This window comes from Bradysia coprophila, chromosome X (genome assembly GCF_014529535.1).
Source record: "Bradysia coprophila strain Holo2 chromosome X, BU_Bcop_v1, whole genome shotgun sequence".
Lineage (NCBI taxonomy): Eukaryota > Metazoa > Arthropoda > Insecta > Diptera > Sciaridae > Bradysia > Bradysia coprophila.
This window is the reverse complement of record NC_050737.1, coordinates 5,666,721-5,690,455: the sequence shown is the minus strand read 5'-3', so window position 1 is coordinate 5,690,455 and position 23,735 is coordinate 5,666,721. Positions and strand designations below refer to the sequence as shown.

General features: G+C 36.1%; 3 protein-coding genes and 1 long non-coding RNA gene across 5 annotated transcripts; 3 read left to right on the top strand and 1 right to left on the bottom strand.

Moving 5' to 3' along the window:
• The first annotated feature begins 4,341 nt into the window (after positions 1-4,341).
• Positions 4,342-8,334, top strand: LOC119085279 (CUE domain-containing protein 2-A). The gene is made up of 5 exons (XM_037195637.1): positions 4,342-4,486; positions 4,719-4,884; positions 4,953-5,091; positions 5,155-5,538; positions 7,213-8,334. Exons 2-5 carry the CDS (start codon positions 4,719-4,721, stop codon positions 7,397-7,399), a joined length of 876 nt encoding a protein of 291 aa, XP_037051532.1. The 5' UTR covers positions 4,342-4,486; the 3' UTR covers positions 7,400-8,334.
• A 5,809-nt stretch (positions 8,335-14,143) lies between these two features.
• LOC119085227 (deoxynucleoside kinase) lies at positions 14,144-16,980 on the bottom strand. 2 transcript variants are annotated; one of them, XM_037195543.1, is made up of 6 exons: positions 16,781-16,980; positions 15,849-16,054; positions 15,648-15,781; positions 14,853-14,971; positions 14,625-14,776; positions 14,144-14,554 (listed from the first exon to the last, which is right to left on the bottom strand). In XM_037195543.1, the coding sequence occupies exons 1-6, from the start codon at positions 16,797-16,799 to the stop codon at positions 14,399-14,401; spliced, it is 786 nt and encodes a 261-aa protein (XP_037051438.1). In that variant the 5' UTR covers positions 16,800-16,980; the 3' UTR covers positions 14,144-14,398. The 2 variants fall into 2 exon arrangements, with proteins under 2 accessions (XP_037051438.1, XP_037051445.1); XM_037195550.1 differs by lacking the exon at positions 16,781-16,980 and adding an exon at positions 16,281-16,498.
• A 1,666-nt stretch (positions 16,981-18,646) lies between these two features.
• Positions 18,647-19,323, top strand: LOC119085218 (U1 small nuclear ribonucleoprotein C). The gene is made up of 2 exons (XM_037195532.1): positions 18,647-19,028; positions 19,100-19,323. Exons 1-2 carry the CDS (start codon positions 18,765-18,767, stop codon positions 19,220-19,222), a joined length of 387 nt encoding a protein of 128 aa, XP_037051427.1. The 5' UTR covers positions 18,647-18,764; the 3' UTR covers positions 19,223-19,323.
• Positions 19,324-21,963: 2,640 nt separating this feature from the next.
• On the top strand, positions 21,964-22,547 carry LOC119085210. Its single transcript, XR_005089254.1, has 2 exons — positions 21,964-22,123; positions 22,186-22,547. It is a non-coding gene; the product is annotated as an uncharacterized LOC119085210 (long non-coding RNA).
• Positions 22,548-23,735: the final 1,188 nt, after the last annotated feature.

Genomic DNA, 23,735 nt, shown 5'->3' with positions numbered 1-23,735 from the left:
AATATTCCAATAGTTTTCAGAACACAGCAAAAAAAAACGTTTCATGGGAAACGAAAAAACTTGTTTCAAAATAAAAATGAATTTACTATCAAGGCTTAACGGCAGAGAGCGATGTGTTTGTTTATATTTTTTTTGTTGCTACAAATAAGTACTTAATAATTTCGATGCAACACAATAATTTGCTGTCGTTCGGTGTGTTGTAGAAATGAAGACAATAACCATTGATACACGAAGCACCAGGCTCATTCATATTTTATGTGCCGTACAGTTTTGTCAATCGAATTCTAATTTATTTATTATTATTTTTTAAATCAATCCATTCTAGTGCGTACATAATGTTTTAAATATTTTATTTATCGTGTTCGCTTTAAACAAATAATTACATTAGTACATTCGGTAATGAATTCCGAATATTAAACAAGTCAATGTCTGGAGCCCACTTCTGCAAAAACGAATCGAGCGAGATGAAACGGACAATGTTTAGAATTTGAACAAGTGTATGGTAATATATGTATTGCGCCAGACATTTATAGAGTCTCGAAGGTCGAAGCCTTATTATATATACCTTGAGAGTTCAGTCACTTCCTTCGAGTATGGGATAGTGTATGATTTATTCGCACTATCACGTCTGATGATTTCTTTTATAGATTTCAATTAGCTTACAATTTTTGTTTCTATATAATGGAAATGTTTCTTTGTTGGTTTTTAAAAGGGTCCATTAGGTCCACGTACAATAATCATTTCTTTCAATAGTCACTATTCAATGATTTGTTGCATGCTGAACTTTTCCAACATTATGTGTTTTTCTGTCTTAATAAATTCGTTTATTTATCATCTCATGTCATCCCAAAAATGGCAAACGAAAGTAAAAAAAAAAATCAAGAATCTTGCTTGATAAATTCTCAAAAAGAGATTCGCCAAAAGAAAAGCGAATAAAGTTCAAAATGACTAGGAAATTATAAAGATATAAGTCACCTCAAATCAGCTAAGAAAACCGTAAGGCGATATCACATTGTATTTGTGAGCATTGTCTTTCATGACAACAGTCCTGAGCATTATAGGGATGGAAGACGTTCAAAATTATCGATAATATCAATCGAAAGAAATTATCGATAATCGATTAATCAGATTAATAAGAATTATCGATAATTATCAAAATATCGAAAATCGATAATTATCAAAATATCGATATTTTGATATTTATCTGAAAATTCATGATAATATACCGATATATCAAAATATATCGATAAATATCGGATTTTCGGACCGAAATATCGATATATCGAATTATCGATATCTTAATAATTATCAAAATATCAATAATTATCGATTATCGATATTTTTTTGATAATTTTCAATAAAAAAGTCGATAATTATCGATTATCGATAATCGATAATTATCTCATTATCGCCCATGCCTACTGAGCATGGATTTAAAAGTCTGAAAGTTTGTCGGAGCAATGTAAATGTTTCGCTTGACGAGTGCGATGTGAATGAATCTCATAGTTAAACAGGTTGTCGAAGTTGCTTTTGGTAAGCGAATTGACGATTTTGTGGACGTAGGTGATCTGTTCAACAACTACCAGTTTCTCAACCGGAAGAATACTTGTTGAGTATAAGAAGATCGTTGAGGTGAAGTGATGTACGTGGTGCAGAGCCTTAATACATGTCCGTTTCGTCAATACAAAATAAGCCTAAATAGAAGGCTTGAAACACGTCAGGCTAAACATATTACTTTCAGGTTCAGACCGAATCAGGTTCCAAATTGACCTCACACCATACATCAATGATGTAAACGCATTTTTTCTGATTATTTTTGCACAAATACTGCGCAAGGAAGGTGGTTTACATTTTAGAAACGGCAGTTCACCTGCTATCTGCAGCGTCGACAAAAATAAGTGATAAAATCTGAGTAATATTAAAATTAATGAAGTAAAATATTTTGTGTCAAACACTATGCGGTACTTAATGAAGTAACAGATTCAATGATTCTATCGTTATACGCTTTCCGTTGATGATAGGTCAACGTTAACTGTTATCTTTATAATAAGTTACTGAGTTGAATACAAACATTGGAACAGTGGATTGTATACAATCCAGGGTCTATTTCAAGTAATTTTTATTACTAAAAATTACCAAAATTACTAAAATTTACAAAAAATTACCAAAATTTACCAAACAATTTTTTGGCAATTTTTAGTAATTTTTGGTCAACTTTAGTAATTTTGGTAATTTTTAGTAATAAAACCTCAATTCAGTTTGAAAGAAATTTCAACTTCTCAACGGAAAAGCAACGATACAGATGTTATCAGTGAAACTGACAAACTTTTATGTGTTAAAAACGTCAAAATTTAAGATTTTTCACAATCAGCAGTAAAATTTTAATTAGAAAACGAAAAAGTTAGTTGAGAAATCGGGAATTCATGGCCTTAGCTGTTTGAAAAACATTGGAAAATATGCAAAACACAGGGAGTTAAATAACATATTTCATAGAACACTTCATTCAGCGAATGTCCCTGCAAAACTAGAGCCTGATGGGTTGTCCAGAGATGACGGCAAACGTTTAGATGGATTAACATTAATACCATGGAAACGAGGTGCCTGTCTGGCGTGGGACGCAACATGCGGGGAAACTTTACCGGCATCCTATATCAACATATCAAAGGTCAAAGCTGGTAGAGCAGCGTTGAAAAAGCACAATCTTTACAAAGCGATCATGGAAAAGAATATCATTTTATTGCCTTTTTTTATTGAAAATATACTAAAAAAAAGTGTATGCATTAACCCACGGCAGAGTAAAGTTAACCAGGCAGTAGTGGACGTTTGACAACGGACCTGAATAATCTAGTAGCTCTATGTTTTTTGCGAATCAAATTTTTCAATTTATGACAGTGTTCATTTGAGTTCATTTTCATCCAGTGTATTAGGTCCCTTATTTGACGTTTCGAAAACGAACCGCTCCTGCCTGGTTTATTTTACTCTGCCGTGATTAACCTGTTACAGACGGCTGTCATCTGTTATCGAAAGAGACAGCAATAATAAACGACAAGCTTTGACTAACAAGGTCTTATATAGCAAAAGGCATGGTCGAAACATATGAAGTAAAAGATTTCTGAAATTAATTTCTGAAAATCTTAGATCAAATGAAGTAATAGATCAGACAGTAAAACAGTTAATGTGCTTGCTGTCTGTGACAGGTTAATATCACGCAAATTATTATCATGAAAAATTATATTGATGGTCTAGTAGATCCAGTGCATCTGACGCACTCATATTAACAGAGCCGTTCCTTGAATACAACAAAGATAAAACTTTGAACTCCGAATAATCACCACATATTTTGGTGGCAACTGATGCTGAAGTATAATGAATTGATTCGGTGAACATATGATTCTCGGAAATTTTTGATCATGCTACGAGACATTTTACAAAAATAATTTGCATTTTACTTAGAAATCAAGCAATCAAAATCAATTTATTGGCTCGAAATCAATTTCAAATCAAATCAAATCAAATTTCTGTAGGCTCAGAGACTAATATTTTTTTTATCTACCTGGGTGAAGTAATAGCAGGGAAAAAGTGCTATTATTTCGCCGTCGGTAGACAAAATAGCGTATTCACCTCTGTCCAAATGTTTATTTAGACACTTGGGGTTATAACTCCCCAAGTGTCTAAATAAACATGTGGACTAGGGTGTAGCGGTTTTTACAAAATGTGTTAGTTCTTTTAAGGCTCAGCCGGAAATCCACTCAGCTGGTCCATCTGATCATTTTATGGAAGAAAAAAAAATTTCAAACTTTTATTTTGTGCTGCCGCCAAATCGATTTTTGAAAATTTTGTCGTTTATGGTCTTCGTCACATATATATCGATTTTTTACGGTGGGCTCAGTGTACAAAAAAAGTTGAGTCAACATGGTAATCTAATCTCCAGGCTTCACAGATTATTTTATAAAAAAGATCAAGTCTAAAAAATATTTTTTTCTGATTTTAACTTCGTAGAAATTGAAACTGAAATATTTGGCCAAAATAAGTTAGAACGCTAAATTTAAATTCAACTAGTGTATCAAAGTGAAGCTCGACGAGTATAGTCACATGTCCTATATAAACACACACTTAACAGTTGATTTGTAGTGAGATTTTGTTTTTGTAACTGGTTTAAAGTCATTCTATCGACCTGATCAAAAAATACTTTATTCGAATCGACTATTTTCAAGAATAACAAGAAGACGTTAACCCAAATTCAAAAAGTTTCATCAACAGTGCAATCGCAAGAAGAGACGAATCCGTCAACAGATGTCGCTGTTTGTTGTTTCTTTCATTTCTTTTGGACTTGACATTTCCAAATGTTAAATGACATGTTATATATTGATTATTATATGTTTTGGGCCGCCTTTAAATCGTAAATTTTCATTAAAACTGTGCTCGCAAAAAGGCTGAAAAAAGCTGATTATCGAAATAATCAAATCGAACCAATTGACGATCAAAGGTAAGAGTTTGTCTTATTGTTCATGAATCAATTCAATTTGAATAGTTAAAATGCGAAGCGTTTGATTTTTCGCTTGCTGGAATTGGCAGTGTTTTTTTTGTTGTAAATTGTTTTCGACTCTTTGTTGAAACTAAAACAATTTGCACGGTGGTTTTTGAAGCTGATTTTTTTGTCTCAAATTTTTTTTTTCTTTTAATAATCGACTGCGTTTTTCACTTTACTGTGCATTCAGATGGCAAATATTGAGAAACAACATGAAATCGTGAAGACAAGCCTATTCAAATTCGTGAACGAGCATATATCCGGGGCTGATTTATCCGTCGTCGATGAAATCGTATTGTCCTATGTCATATCGATTTTGGAGGAGGCATCGCAGGATCCATGCTTTGATGTGGACGGTATGTGCAAATAAGAAATATAATATCGACCGGACATTCAATGTAGCGCCTCTCTCCATTCATTTCAGGTTTTATTGAAATGATGTCCGCATATTTCCCAGAATTTTCAGGAATTGATCCAGCAACCGTATGCACATGGATATTCCAATTGGAAAATCAATTGTCCAGCTTGAACAAAACTGCCGAATCGCAAAATTTTTCACTCAAGTAAATTCATTTTTACTGACTGGATCAGCCATGTCTCTAACGATTTTTGTTCGTTTCTTCCAGATCGTTAAGTCTTTCCGATATAATTCCCGAATCGAAACTTCGAGCACGACCACCATCCATTTCGGATGGCGTTGAAACCAGCTCAAATAATGCCAAACGGACGCAGCATCTGTCGGAAACCAGCGATTGTGGATCGACGGACAGTTCGGGATGTGATTTCTTTTCGGATGAATGCGATGTACTGCAAGAAATGTTTCCGGAGAGCTCCTTCTTGGAGGTGAAACATTGTGTGACGATTGCGAATGGTGATATCGATAGAGCCACTCAAATTCTACTGGATAGACAGGAGGCTGGCCAGAGTTTAACCGCCAATTTTACCAATTTACATGCACCGAAAAACCAAGTCATCGATGATAACGAACTCAAAAATCGCATTATTTCTAGGTGAGTTTAACCTGCGGGGCATTTTTCTATTTTAACGTTCAAGAATCCGGACCAAAATGAAAAGTCCATTCACAACAGTTGGATTGGTAACAGGATATTTTGTTTGTCTCGACATCACCCCAAAGGTAGGGATGGGAGACGTTCAAAATTATCGATAATATCAATACAAGAAGTGAGTGGTCTTACCGACTGGTATCGGTTATTGATGCCTTCGGGGTATTTGAACTATAAATTTTTACCACGTTATGCGCTGTAAACAACCCAGACAATTAAAAGTTCAGACCAGGCTAGATAATTTTAGAAAAGATCTGACTAACAATAAACAGTTTTCAGGTAAGGTCAACGAAGACTCTTCAGGTTGAGGTTAGAGAAATTTCAAGTCAGGGTGAGCTCTACCGAGCTAAATAAATAACACTCTGCGAAAACGTTAGACCTAAGCCGCATCGCCACTTTCACTGATTCAACGATTCTGACTTTTAGTTTATCCCTTCAAACCTAATTAAGTTCCATTTTATCACAGGCAAATATTTGAAGTTTTACTTGATGTTAACGACAACGACTTACTGATTCTCGGTGGGGTTGAACAAAACTTAAATAGAGTCGCGACACCACCTCCGATTTTTTTTTTCATGTTCTAGTTGAGGGACTCGAATACTAAAAGAAGCTGTATTCAGTTTCTGGATCTGTCCAGCCGTTTCGGAGAACCGGCACGAGTGGCCCTGTGGGACCAAATAACTCCAAATAACGTAATACACTTATTTATGAAGAATGGATAACAATACCACTCATTCTAAAGGAACGGGCACTTGAAGAAAGATGAGAAATTGACAATTTCGTCGTAGAGTGACCTTGCTGCAAATAAAATGTAACAGATACTTGTTGTGAGTCTGGTATGGCAAGTTTGGTATCGTTGGAAAGCTAAGACTGCAGGCTGATCAGGCATTATTGTTTTGATACAAGAAGGGTCTACCTATGTATTACAGATGAGTTGAAGTTTCGTTGAGGATGGTGAAAATAAACTTTTTCAAATATTGTACAATTCAGACAAATTTTGTAAAATCCATTCTCGGCGTTTAATAGAGCATGGAATCCTCTACCGATAGAGCCATTCAAAGAGTTTCAAACTTTTTTCGTCTTAGACATATCACCATTCAAAAATGTCGAAATTTCGACTGTTGCTCCGTGGCCAGGTTGTTGAGAGAAGCAATTTTGACACGAATTAACTTGCAAGTAGTCCCACTATCCATTGCTATAACAATCTGTATCTAAATTGACTCGTGGGTCCCGCACGGCCACGTGTGCCGGTTCTCCGAAACGGCTGGACAGATCCAGAAACTGAATACAGTTTTTTTAGTACTTGAGTCCCTCAACCAGAATATGAAAAAAAAATCAGAGGTGGTGTCGCGACTCTATTTAAGTTTTGTTCAACCGCCCCGTGGATTAGTGTCGAGAAGGAAAAATGACTGAATTTTGCTGAATCCATTTCTTCCGATAAATAGATTTTATTTACTGCAGTGCGTACGATAATCATTTGATTAAATTGTCTTATTAGATGTGTAAACCTCGGCCTCACCTTTTTTGGGTGATTAATTCACACACCCTAAAGACAATGATTTCTTTTGCTGCCCCTTTCTGTCGGTCTCTAAAATAAAAATTGTTCTGTTCTGTTTGCAGATACTCGTACGTTGATAAGAACGCTGAAAATAAGGAATACAAGCCAGTAATACCGAAAGTCGAACCAAAAAAATTGGTTCGTTATCGTGACAACAAAATTGTTTCGCTAAAGGGCGAACGTTACACAGACGTTCGTCGCGATGAGGATGCTGAGTTGAAAAAACCCAAGAAGCCGATTTGTCCGTAACTAAAATTGATATTAATTCATGCAAGGCATTTTACACGTTTTAAACAAATCATATTCGTACTCGTAAATGTGTTAGTAGTAATTGTACAGATCGGAAGCAACCAACAACAACAACAACAAAAACATCAACAATTGAACACACCACAAAAATCCAAAATTATTACGGTCGTACTAAATGTTATTGCTGTTATTGCCCTAGTCAAATGTGCATTTCGTAAATATGTTTGTTATTACAGTCAATGTGACATGATCGATGTGCTCGACAACGATACGGATCGATCGAAACGTACTAATTCAAGTCATTTCCGTGAAATTTCGTTTTATTTTAAATGCCCTGTGTTGAATTTCGTCAATTTTAGTTGTGCGACACAGCCAGCGACGAAAAGTGACATTGATTGCGGTTCGCTGAACAAACCATTTATTCCTAACGAACAAGAAATCTCGCATAGAACAAATATTCTTAGTTTATCATCAATATTATTTCCAGTAAGTACTGAACGCCAATTAGTTATCATATTTTGTATAGTAGAGTACCGTAAAGAAGAAGAAGACTTCATCACACATAATAACAACAACAAAAAAATGAACAACATCGTTCCGGACACCGATGCCATGGTTAAGTATTTAAACAACAACAACAATTCAATTTACAATTTTAGTTTATTTATTGTCAATGATTGGCTGCCAATCATTACAACTATTTTGTACTTAGCGATTAACGATTTCACTTTAATTTTAATTAATTTTTACGTAGTAGGATGTTCCGTTCAATCGTATTTGGGTGGATTGATTCGAAATTTGCTGCGAAATGTTCGATTAATTTACACGGATTTGATTGGTAAACGCTGGACGCATTTGATGCGAACAGCTTTAAAGAATTCCATGATAATTGAATTGTGATATTTAGAACTCAATTGATTTATGCGAGCGTGTGATTTTTTTGTTTTAAAATTATTTATTCCGTTTTTGCCAATTTTTAGTTTTAAGATTTTCTTATTTATGAGTTTGAGTCTCGATTTTTATTTACACAAAAAATCATTTTTGACCGTTAGCGCTACTTAATCCAAATTGTCGACTAACACAAACAGAAATATCAAAAACAATTTTTAGCAGGGACTTATTTTCAGAAAATATTTTCCCATAATTCTCCTAACTTTCCAATATTTTCACTAATTTCCCAAAAACATTTTTTTTGATAAAATTGGGAAAATGCAGGAAAATAGGAGAAAACGTAGAAAAGTGTTTTCCCGAAAACAATCCCCTTGTTTTTAGTTAGACGGATCGGATTCAGTTTTTTCAATTCAATTTTTTCAAACGTCTAAGGCACGGAATTGAAAGCTTATCACTCAGTAATTTGGTATCACATAACAAACAACTGAATAATTGTGAATAAAAATACCGAGAAAATTGAACACAGTTAATGTCGATCGTATTTGTATCTAAGTTCGCTTCAGCAGTTTTACCAGCTGGTCCACTCATACAATCACACTGCTTATGTATCCACATACGGTTTTACCAGTAGCACTATGATTGTGACTATGAAACCCGTATAAAGATAAGTAATGGACTTGTATGCGTGGACCAGCTGGTGAAACAGCTGATGTTAAGGCGTTGACGTAAACTGTAATCGTACTCTCGCTTCCGCGAGCGGATAAATCGTCAAAAATTTAATGTTAGTTTAAGAGGAGTCTTGAATATAGCCATTGGAATAGAAAATGAATTTCAAAAAGTATTCGCGTGAACTTTCCTCGCAATCAACATTTGAAAATATGAGAATATGAAAAGATAAATGGACTGACCGGCTAACTCCAAAAGTTATCACGCACGCTGGACGCAGTTGAGCAATGTACATACTTATACTCTCTTACATAACGAGATATTCAAGATACGTTCATTCAAACGATTCAAACGATTCAAACGAAGAAATTCAGAGCAAATTATTAATGGTTGAGAAGAGGTGTTCTCTGGCTTTAAGCATTTAGAAACGGCAAGTGTACCGGAACAAAATCATTTAAGTCTTCATTTAGTGGTTTCAATACAGAAAGTGTCACGTCAATATATTTGTGATATACGAGAACCCTAGCCAGGGCTAATCACAAAATTCTTGTCCGCCGTTAGCACTTTCTATACAACGTATTCTGACATTTAAAAGGATTTTTTTTATCGAGATTTGTGAGTCAGTCGGACCAATGAATGTAAACTACCCAGATACGGTCTAATGTCACCTCGGAGGACGTAGTGATTAAAAAAAAGGATTCTAACGAACTCATTTTCATATTATTTTGACGAAAATATTAAATGCGTTCAAGATAAACTAACCGATTTTGAAGAATCGGCCGTACCTGGTACCTGGTATGTACATTCATTGAATCTGACAAGATGGGAAAACATTCGTTTAGGAACCAATAGTGTGCACGACAAACAAAAACGGTTTAGAAGAAAAATGATGAACACGAGAAACTATAGATTCTTTGAAGGGTTACGTGCAGCCCACAATTCCGATGTATTGAAACTATGAATTGAATTGCAAAACGATTCCGATCCGTCAACACTTAATCCCTACTTAATTATTCAATTGTTGAACATGACCCTACTGGGAAATCGGTCATCAATTGAAATAGATTAATCTCAGTGGAATGTAAAATGATCTGGTTATTTCCATATCATTGCTACTGTCCAATAAAATTGAAAAGAATATTAAATTGTTGTTGTTCCACGCTCATCATCGATATTATAAACGATATTATAGACATGAATGTATTTTTAGAGAGATACACACTATAGATATGCGCGTAGAGAATATCGAATTACAACATTTTCGGTTCCGAATATTTGTTTTTGAAACAAACATTTTTTTGTTTTGTTCTTTAATTTCTATAAGAAAAGTTCGTAAATCATCACCTTCACGCATCACAACAATCAAACAAGTCTTAAATGAGTCGTTCAGTGCTGGTTTTTTCTTTGGTTGAGAATGAAATTCTGAAAAATAAATTCATTGATCACATTCGCGAAAAATGTGCGACGATTTGTTGTTCGATCCATTCATGATCAAAATAAACTTAGTGGTTGAATCGTCAATTGCATCTCAACATTTCAGATCTGTTATTTTACAAAACGGAGGCTTTTTCCATACAGTTGAGTTTTAATATCACAAACACAACATGGCTTTCGTAAACAATTTGAATTTCGCTTAATTTACAATTTTTTTTTGTTTGATTAATATAATCGTCTGCATTTATGAAGGAGAAACACTCATTTTCTTTGTGTATATTATATTCTAGTTTGTATGGTTTTTTTTTCGATTTTCGATTTTATATAAAAAAAAGTTTGATCTCAACATTGCATTGTAAGAAAATTTATTGTGAGAAAATGTATCCGAATCATTTGAGACTTTTGTAATATTATTTTAGAAATTTTATTACGACAGAAATGAAAATGTATTTAAATATTAGTACGTTTACAGAAAGAGAAAGAAAATGAAAAGAAAAATAAATTTAAAAATGAAGATATTTGTGATGGTAAAAATAAAGATTCAATTAAGAATTTGAATGAATCGGGCGTTTTTTTTATATAATTTTCGATCTGTGGCGTTTTCTAAGTTTTCTAAATGACAAAGGATTGACAATAATACGGCATCGGGGTATTTGGAACACGGTGCAAAAGGAACGCACTCTTGAACTACGTAAAAAGTGAACTCACACGCGTAAGTTTAACGCTGCAAATGCTTTTTAGCCCTGTTGTCGACTTAATGACTCCTTTTACAAAATGTTGGTATCGAAAAATCGTGGTGAGTTCATATTTTACGTAGTGGCACCGTGTGCCAGATTACCCCACGCCAATAATACTACGTGATCTGAAAATTTAACAACTGCTTTCCAGTGGCAATTTTTGGAAAATTGTTTTGCTAAAATTTCCAAAATTTACGAAGATTTTCCAAATAATTTTAAAATTTGGAAAATTTTAACAATTTTAGCAAATCAATTTTCCGAAAATAGACCCTGGCGTTTCTATCATTTCGCTGAGTTTTCAAAAAAAAAAAAAATCCGTCAGAAGCTCACGTACAATTTCAGCTAAACAGTGGAAATTGCTATACACATTACTAGGTTTTTCTCGGTTCCTTCACTTCCTCACTTCCTTCACTTCAATCGCAAATTCAATGGAAACACATTCTACCATAAAGAAAGGTCGAATAAAGATGATGCCAAAAAGAAAGTCATATTAAGGGCAGTATGTTCACAGGGCGAAATTAACACAGTATCTCGAGTACTACTCATCCGGTTTTGATACAATTTTTGCACTGAAAGTTTGGAACATTACTGCAAGCCCTATATCATTCCAACCAATGGTTTGAAAAACCTCGTCGGACTTTAAGAACACCCAATGGCCGAAACTTTAATCTAACCAATTTTTTCTTTAACCAAATTATAGCAGATTAGCTCAAATAATATTTTTTTTATCGCAAGCACGCCTAGCATTCTGACATGTTCGATGTAAACACTAACTTCCGGTGTTATCTATTGACCATGCATGATATCTGTTTGTTCAGCTTCAATTTGAAATAGATACTGGTGATCGATTGAAATTATTTTAGCTTATTTTTCAAAATATTGGATAAACAATTTGCAATACACACTGCTGTAGTCCATATGACGACCACCCAAATTTATGAGCGGTGAAAAAACAAACATAGCAATTAATTTTCCATGTCTGCATGAAATTAAACATTGTAAGTCTATCTGAACCAGTTGACCGGGGTATTACATTTGTTAATTACTATTTTTTTGCGAATTAGCAAAATGCGAGGCAAAATGGATCGATGTTTTTTTTTGTGCAAAAACAAGCTTTTCACTTTATATCGACTGTATGTTCGGTGTCGACGTATAAATGAAAATTTATCGGGCGATAGATCTAATGATTTTAATAATAACATTACCGAATGTTATCATACAACGATTGCAAAAGGTCTTGGTTTATATATAGTAAATACAAACATTGCAAAAAAAACTGGTTGATAAGAAGCTTATCAATTTATTCGGAATACAGTTTTAGATTGCATTTCGCTGTTGAGTGTCATAATAGACAAGGCATCAGAACAGTCGGAGCGTTTGCTGCGACTTAGCCCCGTACAACCCGTAATCCTATTTCGTCCGCAACCATAATACGTCTGTAGCCCTAATAAGCCCGGAACCCTAATACGTCTACAACCCTCTAATGCGTCTGTTACCAAAATGCAAGTCAAGTTGGGAATTGTCAAATTTACTGAAACTGTTCATTTTTAAAATTGCGCATAGCGCAATTACGAAAGCCCGTACGAAGTACCTCTCAAATAAAACCAACAAATTACGACAATATTTTAGAAACCCAAAATTTTTTGCCAACTTTCCATTGGGTATTCAATTACCTCTCAAATGAAACAAAAACTAGCAAAATCGGATGAGATTTACTCGATTTATGTGCAAAAAACACTTAGGGCTGAGTAACGACCTTTGAGCCCTCCCAACAAGCCCACGTTACATCTTACCCAAAAACAATGTTCAGCAACTTTGTTCTACTCGTCAATACCTTTCATTTGATATATCACAAGCAGCTATTGCGTGCGTATTTCGGTAGATATCGTCGAAAGACTGAAAAACACCTATAGGGCCCTAGCTCTGGAGGGGCCGACCCTACCATGCCCATTTTCGAACTTGACCTTACTTTTGTCGATACCAATCGGGGAAAAAAAGAATTTTGAAAAAAGGTTGTGATTTACTCTAGCTAGAGGGGTCACGGACGGACGGACGGACGGACGGACGGACGGACGGACGGACAGACGGACGGACGGACGGACGGACGGACGGACGGACGGACATTTTTTTTATTGCGGATTCGTCATCTATGAACATAACCAAATGCTTTGCCCTTACTGTCTGCTTCCAATTCGACGTGTTACAAACGGCATATTAATCTTATAAGCCCCCAGTACTTCGTACGGGGCTAAAAATTATCCAACAAAACGATAATTTATTGGTTCTGTTCAACGCATCCTTGTAATGATATAAGCTGCATACATGTTTAATACAAGCGGTATTCACATTTCGTTAATTCAGCCGATTTTTATGCCTTTAGCTGTTGATTTCACATATTTCCTGATTTTTCAAGAACTTTAAGAAAATTATTAAAACTTAAGCATCTTCTGTCTGAACTCTTTGGATTACTTGACTACTTGGACAATGTACATCCTTTATGTTTACTTATTAGCCGAAAATAGAACGAATTTCGTAAATTATTCTAACATGGTAAGCGTTTACGATTTCATCATTGTTCAAGAAGAAATTGAACAAGGAAAAATAAGACTCAACGTATTTGAGAGAAGAATTCTGTTTTCCTATTCAAGAAATCTACTTTCGGTAAGCAAGGAATAGCAGAGAGTCGAGACAAACCATCAAAGGTTAGATAGTTAATTAGAACTTGAAACTTCAGGACATGTAGTAAGAATGGATAACGATTAGAGTAGCAAAACGTATACCTTTACACCAACATGAAGAAGACCTTAGAAAAATTAAATATTTTTATTGAAAAGTCGGGTCCGGCAGCTCAAATTTTCAATTTGTACGGCACGAGTATTTCAATGATTTTTTTTTGCAAATATCGTTCGTCGTTTTGGTACCGATACCTTTTACAGTTGCCTCTGACTGTAATTTTTACAAATGTTTTTCGTGAGACTCGACGTGTCGTGAGACATGACCCAACGATTTTGTTTTTCTTTCAATTTTTGTTTATTGCTATCTGAATTGCCTATAAATTTTAAACTAAGTACAAATAATGATAATAATCGGTTAAACAGAGAAAATTTAATGACCTTCCAATAAGGAAAAAAAAATTTTTTGGCAAAGGCACACAATTCTATATCCGGCATATTTGCACAAGATTTTTTTTAATTTCAATTTCCACAAAAAATCAGTAAAATCCTACCTTACACTTAAAAATACATCTCGTACCCGCGTTCAATCAATTGGATCAATTGGTTCGCTGTCGCTTTGTTGGTGTTGTGTACAATGCTTGCTGATTTGTATTCTCGATCAGTATCGGTTTCTTCGAAAGAATACTCTGTTCAGATCGTTCATATTCTTTGGTTATGTCCTCAATCGGCAGATCGGCATCCAGCATTAGAACCTTGCGAGTGAGAAAATTTTCGTTATCGATCAAAGACGATGAAAAATACATAATAAATACGGAAACTCACCGGTGCTGGCCTTTCGTGATGTCCATGAACCAACCAATTTTCATGCAGCTCGTGCAACTGTTTCAAATATTCGAATGGAATGCATTTCTCCTCGGACCGGGCACGAGCTTTCATCCGTTCATAGACCACCTCGGGCGTTGTACGCAAATACACTAAACAAGAATGATGAAAGAAGCTTCGGTTAGTCGGATGCATGCGATGTGAGAACAATGTTCTGAAGTAACGCACCAATTAAGTCAGCCTGTATGTGAACATTTTCGCGAATGTATTTGTACCATTCCTGCATCACATTGTACATGCCCTGGTGCAAAACCCCATTGGTCAGCATGTTCTCGACAAAACAGTACCTAGTGGTAGACGGATACATTAGGAAAATTTCGTTCAGCTTGACAGAAGCTTCATCATTTGGGTAATTAATAACTGCGACCACAGCTCTTCTGAAGAGCCTCTTCAGCTCTTGGGCTGAATACAATACATGCTGAGTGACAGGTGCCTTCAAGTCGAAATCAACGATAAGATCAGCCGTAAGCGCATACTGAACGATGGCCTACCGCAAGGATCCGTCCTGTCGTGCGTTTTCTACTGTCTTTACACCAGCGACATCCCGAACGCGAAATCGAGAAGGTTCATTTTAGCTGACGATATAGCTCTTGCTGCTCAAGACAAAGCTGAAACTGAGAATCAACATTGTTCAATAACTGATAGAACATAATCGAATCTCCACTTTTCCAGGGCGGCGAAGTTCAAACTTTGAAACATTTTGTGGAGGAGTGCGAGATACACAGATTTCAAGGAAACCCTTGATGCGTTGGTCTGGCTGAACGACTTCACGGTCAATATTTAAATTTCGAATTGTTAGGGAACGTACCCAGTCATTTTCAAATAAAATAAAACTCTTGGGCTGTGGTTCGCAACGATTTCTGAGATCCTTTAGTACTAAACGTTGGTAACGAAACTCTTCAGCAATTTAGACCAGTGTCGATGATGTAAATATATATAAAGTGCAAAAAGCCAAAATGTTACCTTGCACTGAAAAGAGAACGTTCCATCAATTTAATACTTTTCTCCGTTGCCAAAGTGTGTGTTTGTAGCATTGTCAGGGTGACATATGTTTGGAAAGGCATAGCCCATCGTTCCGGATCTTTGTACATTAAATCCTGTAAACGGTTCGTTGAAAATCAAACCTGGTCGGTTGATCATCTGTCTTTGGGGTACAAGACTTACCAGCAAATTTACTCCAGCAACATCGCGCCACTTTTCAACCGGTTCAGCTTGAAGGCACACTTCGTCGAATTTTTTGAAGTAATTAAGGAATGTCGTTTTTCCGCTGCCAATGTTGCCTTCAATGAAAACGGTGAACGGTTGACCTTCGGCGGCGAATTTCGGTCGAACTGTGGTTGATGATTGGGCCATTGTTACAATAGAGCGTCCTGGAAGAGTTTTTTTTAAGTGGTGACGGTGAATAGATTGTAGCGTCAGCAAAACTATTTTATCATTTGAATAATCTTTAAGCTGTAAGTCACTTTGTTCACATCAGTCACTAGCCAATTCATTGACAGACTGAGAAGTAATTTTCTTTGCAGCAATAAATCGCAGAACGCAATTGAATTTTCCAAACAGAACATCAACATTGACATATTCGGTTCAATGACTCACCAAAATAAAAATATTTAAAAAAAATCACAAAATCCTTAATTTATTGAATTAATTCGTCATTAAGTCACCGATCCGGTTGCGAGAACAAAATCGTACAGTTAATATTGCTTTCGTAGAGTTAATATTGCTTATAGTTTCCGTTCAAATTCAAAAGAATTGACTTTTTTCACCGAGTCACGCCTGCTCTATGCTACGTTCGAGAGGAAAATAGTTAAAATGAGCCATTGGCGCGAAAAACACCCTTCTACGTTTTGGCGCGAGTAGCTTGTATTGTCTGATGAAAAGTCACTCATAGGTTCATTAACCTCAAAAAATTTGACTATCAACATGAAAAGCAAAATATGTGAAATCCACAATCCATGCGCCGATTGCATTCACATAAATTGGTTGTAACAGAATTCAATTGAGTTTTTGTCTTTAATGTTTCATTTCATTCATTTTTTTAACCAACAAAACAAATCGATTGGTAAAAGAAAGACTTCAATTGCAAGTATACTCACTGACAATAGTCGATAGCATCGTTCAGCTGTATAAGACATCGCTGTCCTCGTATCACCAGTAATTATTAATTGAAATGACTTCAATTGTTCCACTTAAATGCAATGTCAATTTTACATTTATTGCGAAATTCTACGCATTTTTTTTTGTTATTCCAAAACATGCCACTTCAGGCACTTCTATGTTGACAAGGGTAAACAAAGAAAAGAACGCAGTCTCTATTTTGACGTCGCAAACATATGTTTTGTGTGGGGTTTACAGATGCAGACGAATAAGAAATGAAAACTGGTAATAAATTTGAAATGAACGTATAGAAGAGGTATGGTGAAATGTCGACCCGGAGCACATATAGGTTTTTGGAAACGCACTTATTTTCGTAAAACTTCCACATGAATTATGAGTATGCATCCAAGATAAATCGGCCGATTGGCCATACCTAATATCTGAAGTTTCATTACCTTTTACAATCGTTTACAACAATGAATGTACATACCAGGTATCAATGAAAGTAGATAAGTAGGTATGGCCAGTCCATACAAGTCGGAGCACATACGGATTTGCATGGCGCCACCTCAAACGAACTCATTTCTAGTGGAAATTTGCACTAGAAATGAGTTCGTTTGAGGTGGCGCCATGCAAATCCGTATGTGCTCCGGCTAGAACAAATTTGAACGTTTGGCCATACCTATCTATTTACTTTCATTGCCAGGTATGGCCGATTCTTCAAAATCTGTAGATTGATCTTGAACGCACTCATTATTTTTGTCAAAATAATATGAAAATGGGAGCGTTAGAATCCGTTTTTAAAATCGATATTTCCTCCGAAGGCTCTGAAAGAACAGGCTTAGACCAAAATTCTGAAAAAAAAAACAGATTAAGACAACCACTGAGGCTAGTGAGGACTGTGAGAAATCAACTTAAAGAAAATGTTTTTTTTTTTGGAAAATTCAATTGTTTTTTGGTAAGTTGCATTTTTAACATAAACTTCACAGCCGTTGGCGGCACAGAAGAATTTGGATGCCACCGCATTCGTGACCACCTGAGAGGTGTCTTGTTATTTCAAAACCTTCGTTAATTCCACGGATGTAAATGAGGGGCTTACGCCGACCACCATTTTTTTCGCAAAAAGAAAATGGCAGGCGTTGGTAACTAAACTGCATTTCAGTATACGAAATCTCAACTGAACTAAAACTGTAAATCTTGTATGAAAATTGCAGCAAAGTTCAGCAAATTTTTTGGTTAATTCCAATCAAGGTAAGCACATAATTTTGTAGCACGTATGAGCGCGTTCAGGATGAATCATAGTCTACAGTTTCATTGGAAAATTTCAGCCCAAATTAATACTGTTGGCCGACCTACCTTGAACGCACTCACAATTTATGTCAAAATAATGTAAGTATGAGTGCGTTTACCTATACGTCCTACGAACCGACATTATATCATATCATCTGTTTTATTAGGAATTATCCTAAGAATTTTCTCTTGACGAACAGTTAGCGTTGCCTACAAACCTCGCCTAATCATGCTAACATTGATTTCAACTACTTTAACCCAAAGTATATAAACATACTGAAGGTAACGCAAACGCTCAGCGGATCACAAATTTTACGGAACCCAAGTTTCGGGTGAGTTTCGTATGTCGCCAATACATATATTTACAACATGTTGTATGTATGTGTATCGATATACAATAAATTCACCTCAAACTTGGGTTCCGTGAGTTTTTGTGGATTTGCATTACCTTCAGTATGTTTATATACTTTGCTTTAACCATCAGTAGAAAAGCAAAGAAGTGCATTTAATGTCACATGAATGCAACGAAGAATGACACATAAATTCAGCTGTGTAAACCCCTTCTCTTGGGCTAAGCATTTTGACAGCTAACAAAATGGCAGACGTCAAGGCACAAACAAATAAGCGCATCCATGTGTAGTCGTTGTTTATTTATAAAATATCCTTCGACCGAGACACACGCATCTAGCAAATATGCCGAAATACTACTGCGATTATTGTGATACCTATCTCACACACGATTCACCCAGTGTTCGCAAGACACATTGTACCGGCCGCAAACATCGAGACAATGTGAAATTCTATTATCAAAAGTGGATGGAAGAGCAGGCTCAAAATTTAATTGATGCCACCACAGCAGCATTCAAAGCTGGGAAAATTGCACAGAATCCGTTTGCCGCACCTCCGCCGAAACTTGGAGTCAACATTCCGCCTCCACGGCCTGGCATGATGCCTCCGGTAAGTTTTTCACTTTTGGTTTTTGTTCGCACAGTTTTTGGTCTACAATTTCGATTACTATTTTCAAACAGGTAATGATGATGCCACCGGGTATGATGGGAATGAGACCACCAATCATGGGTATAGGAGGACAGATGATGGGACCGCCACCAATGCCAATGCGACCACCGATGGGACCACCGGCAAAGCAGTAACCTAAGTGAAATGATTGTGTGTGTATATAATAAGACATTTTTGACGTTGTAAACGTTCCATATTCACCTTCATATTGAATAGAGAATTTTGCAACATTAATTGGACGCTGTTTCTTTGCTTCGAATGCATACGTGTGTGCTGCATTGTGAAATTAGTTCTACATTCAAATGGGATGTTCAATAGATGGGAAATCCAACTACATTTTAAGAGTGCTAGACGCGACATGCTCTTCTGTCTACTTATGAAGTACCGACCAAATATGGTACCCTGTCATTATTTGTGTCCAAGTGGATTGTACCGTTATTTGGTCACTACTTTGAGAAATTTGGACAATAGTTCAACCTTAGTGCTGAAGTAGCGACCAAAGCAGTTACCAATCCGAAACCTTTGGTCACTGGTTTGGTTGGTCACTACTTCAGCACTCAGGTAGAACTAGTGACCAAAGCTGAAGCCGAACCCGAAAAACTTGGTCACATCTTTAGTCTTTCGCGAAGTAAACTTCCCAACTAATATGAGTGAATTCATAATATTTTTCGGGTGACGGAAATTGATTTTTAACATTAAATCCCTCTGTATTAATTGATTGATTTCTATTCAAAAGTTCGTGAAAATCTTCTCAATTATTTGAACAACATCCGTTAAAATCGATGTATTCTGTCAGTAGGTTTCTTCCAAGGTGATGTCCATACTATTCCGATACGAAAATAAAATGGTAGTCGAGACCTCAATTCAAAAATTTTGTTCGGTTCTCGGAAATTATTCTTCTACGAAATGTAACATTACGGCATTTTGTTCGATCTCAGGGAATTTATCCTTTTACTAAAAGTAAGGGCGTTTGTTCAATCCTAGGCAAATTAAACCGGTCACACCGTTTGGTCGGTGCTATATGACGGTAGTCATAGAAACTAGTTATGAGGACTTTTGGACGAATATAGAAATTTTCTACCAAATACCAACCAATTTACTCTCTCTCAATTTGTCAGTTGTATTTTGTAATATCTCTGTTCAGTGCCGCCACTTCACACGGACAATCTTCACATTTTCCTAGAGTGTAACGATCTTAGGGGCGTGAAATTGTTGTGGGAAATTTTTCTAAATAAAAAAGTCTTTTATACCAATAGCTCTTCGCCTAGGGCGTCAAAAATCTGTTGGCATTACTGTCTCTCTTATCGTTAATGTGAAAATTAAGTGTTCTTCTTGTAATCCGAAGTTCACATTTCCCTTCGACAAAATAATTTCAGTTCGATAAGAATCGGTTTTATGTCAATAAATGAAACGACTTCACCCTTTTAACCAGCTCATTTTTTCAGTCTTATCACTGTTAACACAATCTATTGATTCTCAATCAATTTAATTTTTAGCCACATTTCTCCGAATGGAGAAAAATGTAGAAGAGATCATGATCTACATTTTTCTCCATTTGGTCAAAAAAGTGCCATCATTGCTTCACGGTTAAAAAATGATTTTAAGAATGTGTAGGCCAAAAATTGGCATTTCATTGATAAGGTTATTTGAAAGAAAAACTCCTAGAATTGACTCGCTAATTTCTAAATGATCTTTAGTGAAAGCGGAGCGAATTTTCATCATAAATTGCTATACTGAAACATCATAGACCACGGATATCACTTTGCTATTTTAAATACGTCAGTCTTTCGAGTAAGGTAGCTCTTCCGTAGCTCTTTTAAATTGATTTTGTCATGCTAGAGCTACGCGGATGTTTTTGTAATAACTTCTATAAAAAACTGAAATAAATGAAATGAATTGAAGTCGATGAAATCTAGACAGTGCCTGACAGTGCTATGCATACTCAGTCCACTTTGGGTGTGTAAAAGTAAGATGATGCCAAGGGGTGAAGCAACCCTAAAAGTTGAAACTTTGTAGAAATGTTGGCCTATCCACGGCCGACATTTTGATCAACTTTCAGATAGAGCTGCTACTATCCAACATTGTTGTTCTGATGGGAAGGCCACTAGTTTACAGAAGTGAGGACCATTTGAAAAAAAAACTTCACATGCGTCGAAAATCGTATTTTTCATGTTTCAAGCACTACTTTCGACGCCCTCAGCATGTAAAATCCATTACATAACTCGGATAAAAATTAAAAGTCTCGTTTTCGTGTGTTTATTGACCTCGGATCATCAAAATTCACACGAAAACTCTACTTTTCATCTTTTTATTCCAAGTCATGTAAAATACTATTTCAGCCGGGAATATAAGAGTAAATTTGATCCGAATCATCTTTCGAAATGGTTCTTTTTGATATTATGAAACAGTCTGGCGGGTCTGGAGCACCTTTCCATAACCTATCGATCCGGAGTGATTTTTTTTTTCTTCAAAATATCGATTTTCAAGCATTTTTCAGAATGTGTTTTTGGGGACCATGGGGGAGATCTTACCGATTTTCACATATTTTTTTGTTCGGTCCAAAGGGTACAAAGCTCAGAAACTTTTTTCTGAGGTGATGTTTCTAATTTTCATTATTCGGAATGGTGCCATCTTCAATACATTATGTTTCTTTTGCGTCGCTCGCGATTAATTTGTAAATTTTATGGTGCTAGGTAATTAGTGACAACTTTTACCTAATGTAATTAACGTCGGCTCGTTGAAGATCATTCTACTATCTACAAATACACGTTTACTCCACCGTCTACCTTGACTAGATTCTCAGTTGTTTGTTAATTGCTTACAGTTTGAAATTGTTGGTATAAAAGAACTATCCATTGCTCTTCCAACAATGTTTACTTTTTGAATAACTTAAAAGACAGTCGTTCAGCTCTAAAACTGCACTAAAATGCAATTTTATCAAATCTTGTTCGTACTCATTTCAATAAGCTTCTGGGGCGATTCTCAATCACAAACCATTAGAGACGATGCTCTATTCCAACGATTAGGAACTTACAGTAAGTTGTCTTTTCATATTTTTTCTTCCAAATTTTCACCCTTCCTAATCGTCAACGTAAAGCTTTTGCAAACGTCGAAAAAACCTACTGGGTATCTCATCTCATTAAGGCAGAGTGGCACCTAACGCGACCTATATGTAAAGCACATGGTTTCGATATTGTCACCATTGAAACACTGGAAGAATGGCAAGTTCTCGCTGAACTGTGTGAAGCCCGTAGAGAATTGTTCGGATGGTTCGTTCACATTGGCGGTGTAGCTACTAGCAGTAGGTCAAGGACAAATTGGTACTGGGTTGCCAATAATAAACAAATTTCGGATCAACTGCCTTGGCAATATGGACAACCTGATTTTTCTGGTGGCAATGAATGGTGTTTAACGTTGGCTTCAGGTGAAGGGTTTAAATTGAATGATCTTTCCTGTTATGGAAGCTGGGAGGAGAGGTTTATTTGTGAAAGCGTTCGTGATTTGAATGCTGAAATAGATGTGAAAGAAGGGGTTATTAAAGTCGAGGAAATTGAAGTTCTTGAATAAAAATAATTGCACTTCTCGAAACGTTTTCAACTCATCTGGAGACTATACGGTCTTTCAAAATAACATTTTCCGATACTCCTGGGGCTGCTAGGAATTTCACGCCGGTGTCATTCACAAAGTGACCTGCGTGATTCACAAAATAGCATTTTGTAAAAGGAAAATATCACTTTGTGACTCACGCAGGTCTCTTTGTGAATGACGCCGGCCAACGCACTTCAAGCAAAAGTGCTATTAATGACAGCTGCCAAATAGAGTACTATTTTGTATTAAATTTTATCCCCACTCTTTTTACAGTGTAAAATTTTGTATGGAGTATTGTCAAGTTTCAGTACCCTATTTAGAGCACAACTTTTGCTTGAAGTGCGTTGCGCCGGCGCGAAATTCCTTAACTGACACCACTACACTGAAATTTCAAGAGGGCATGGGACGACGTACTAGTTTACTCTGCAAACTACAAAAGTCCCATCCTTGTTCACATACTGTTTATTCGTGAAATTTTACCCATATTCAGCTAAAGAAAATTTGCTGAGAAGTACTGAAAACGTCAGCAAGATCCGTGCCCTATTGTACCCCTATTGTACAGCCATTATATCATCTTTTCTTGCAACTTTTTTGAAAGGTTTAAATGTGAAAGACTGTAAAAAAACTCTCAATGATTGACGCTGTCGGCAAGTCGGTCACTTCTGTCACTTCACCGAACCATCTTTTCATGGCCAACCTGATCGAAAATTTAATTTCCTAACAAATGATTTTGATTTCTAAATTTCGTATCTCAAAAGACCGACTCGAAGGTAGTGCCATCGCTGATTTTTGTGGTAGTCACGATAACAATTTCCACAATTTATGTGAATGTGAAGCCAAGGTTGACAACGCATCGTAAGCACAAAATTCATGCAGTAAGTGCGCTTCAAAATTTAAATAGACAATTGTTTATGTATTGTCCGTTGACAAGTGGATCGCCACACGCCACCGGTTTCTCGCGGGCTTTGATTTTTGTTTTTTACACGTTGTCACACGCTGTTGACGATTTCAAGATATTTCAATTGGGAGACTACGCTGATCGCTTAATGAAAAAGGACT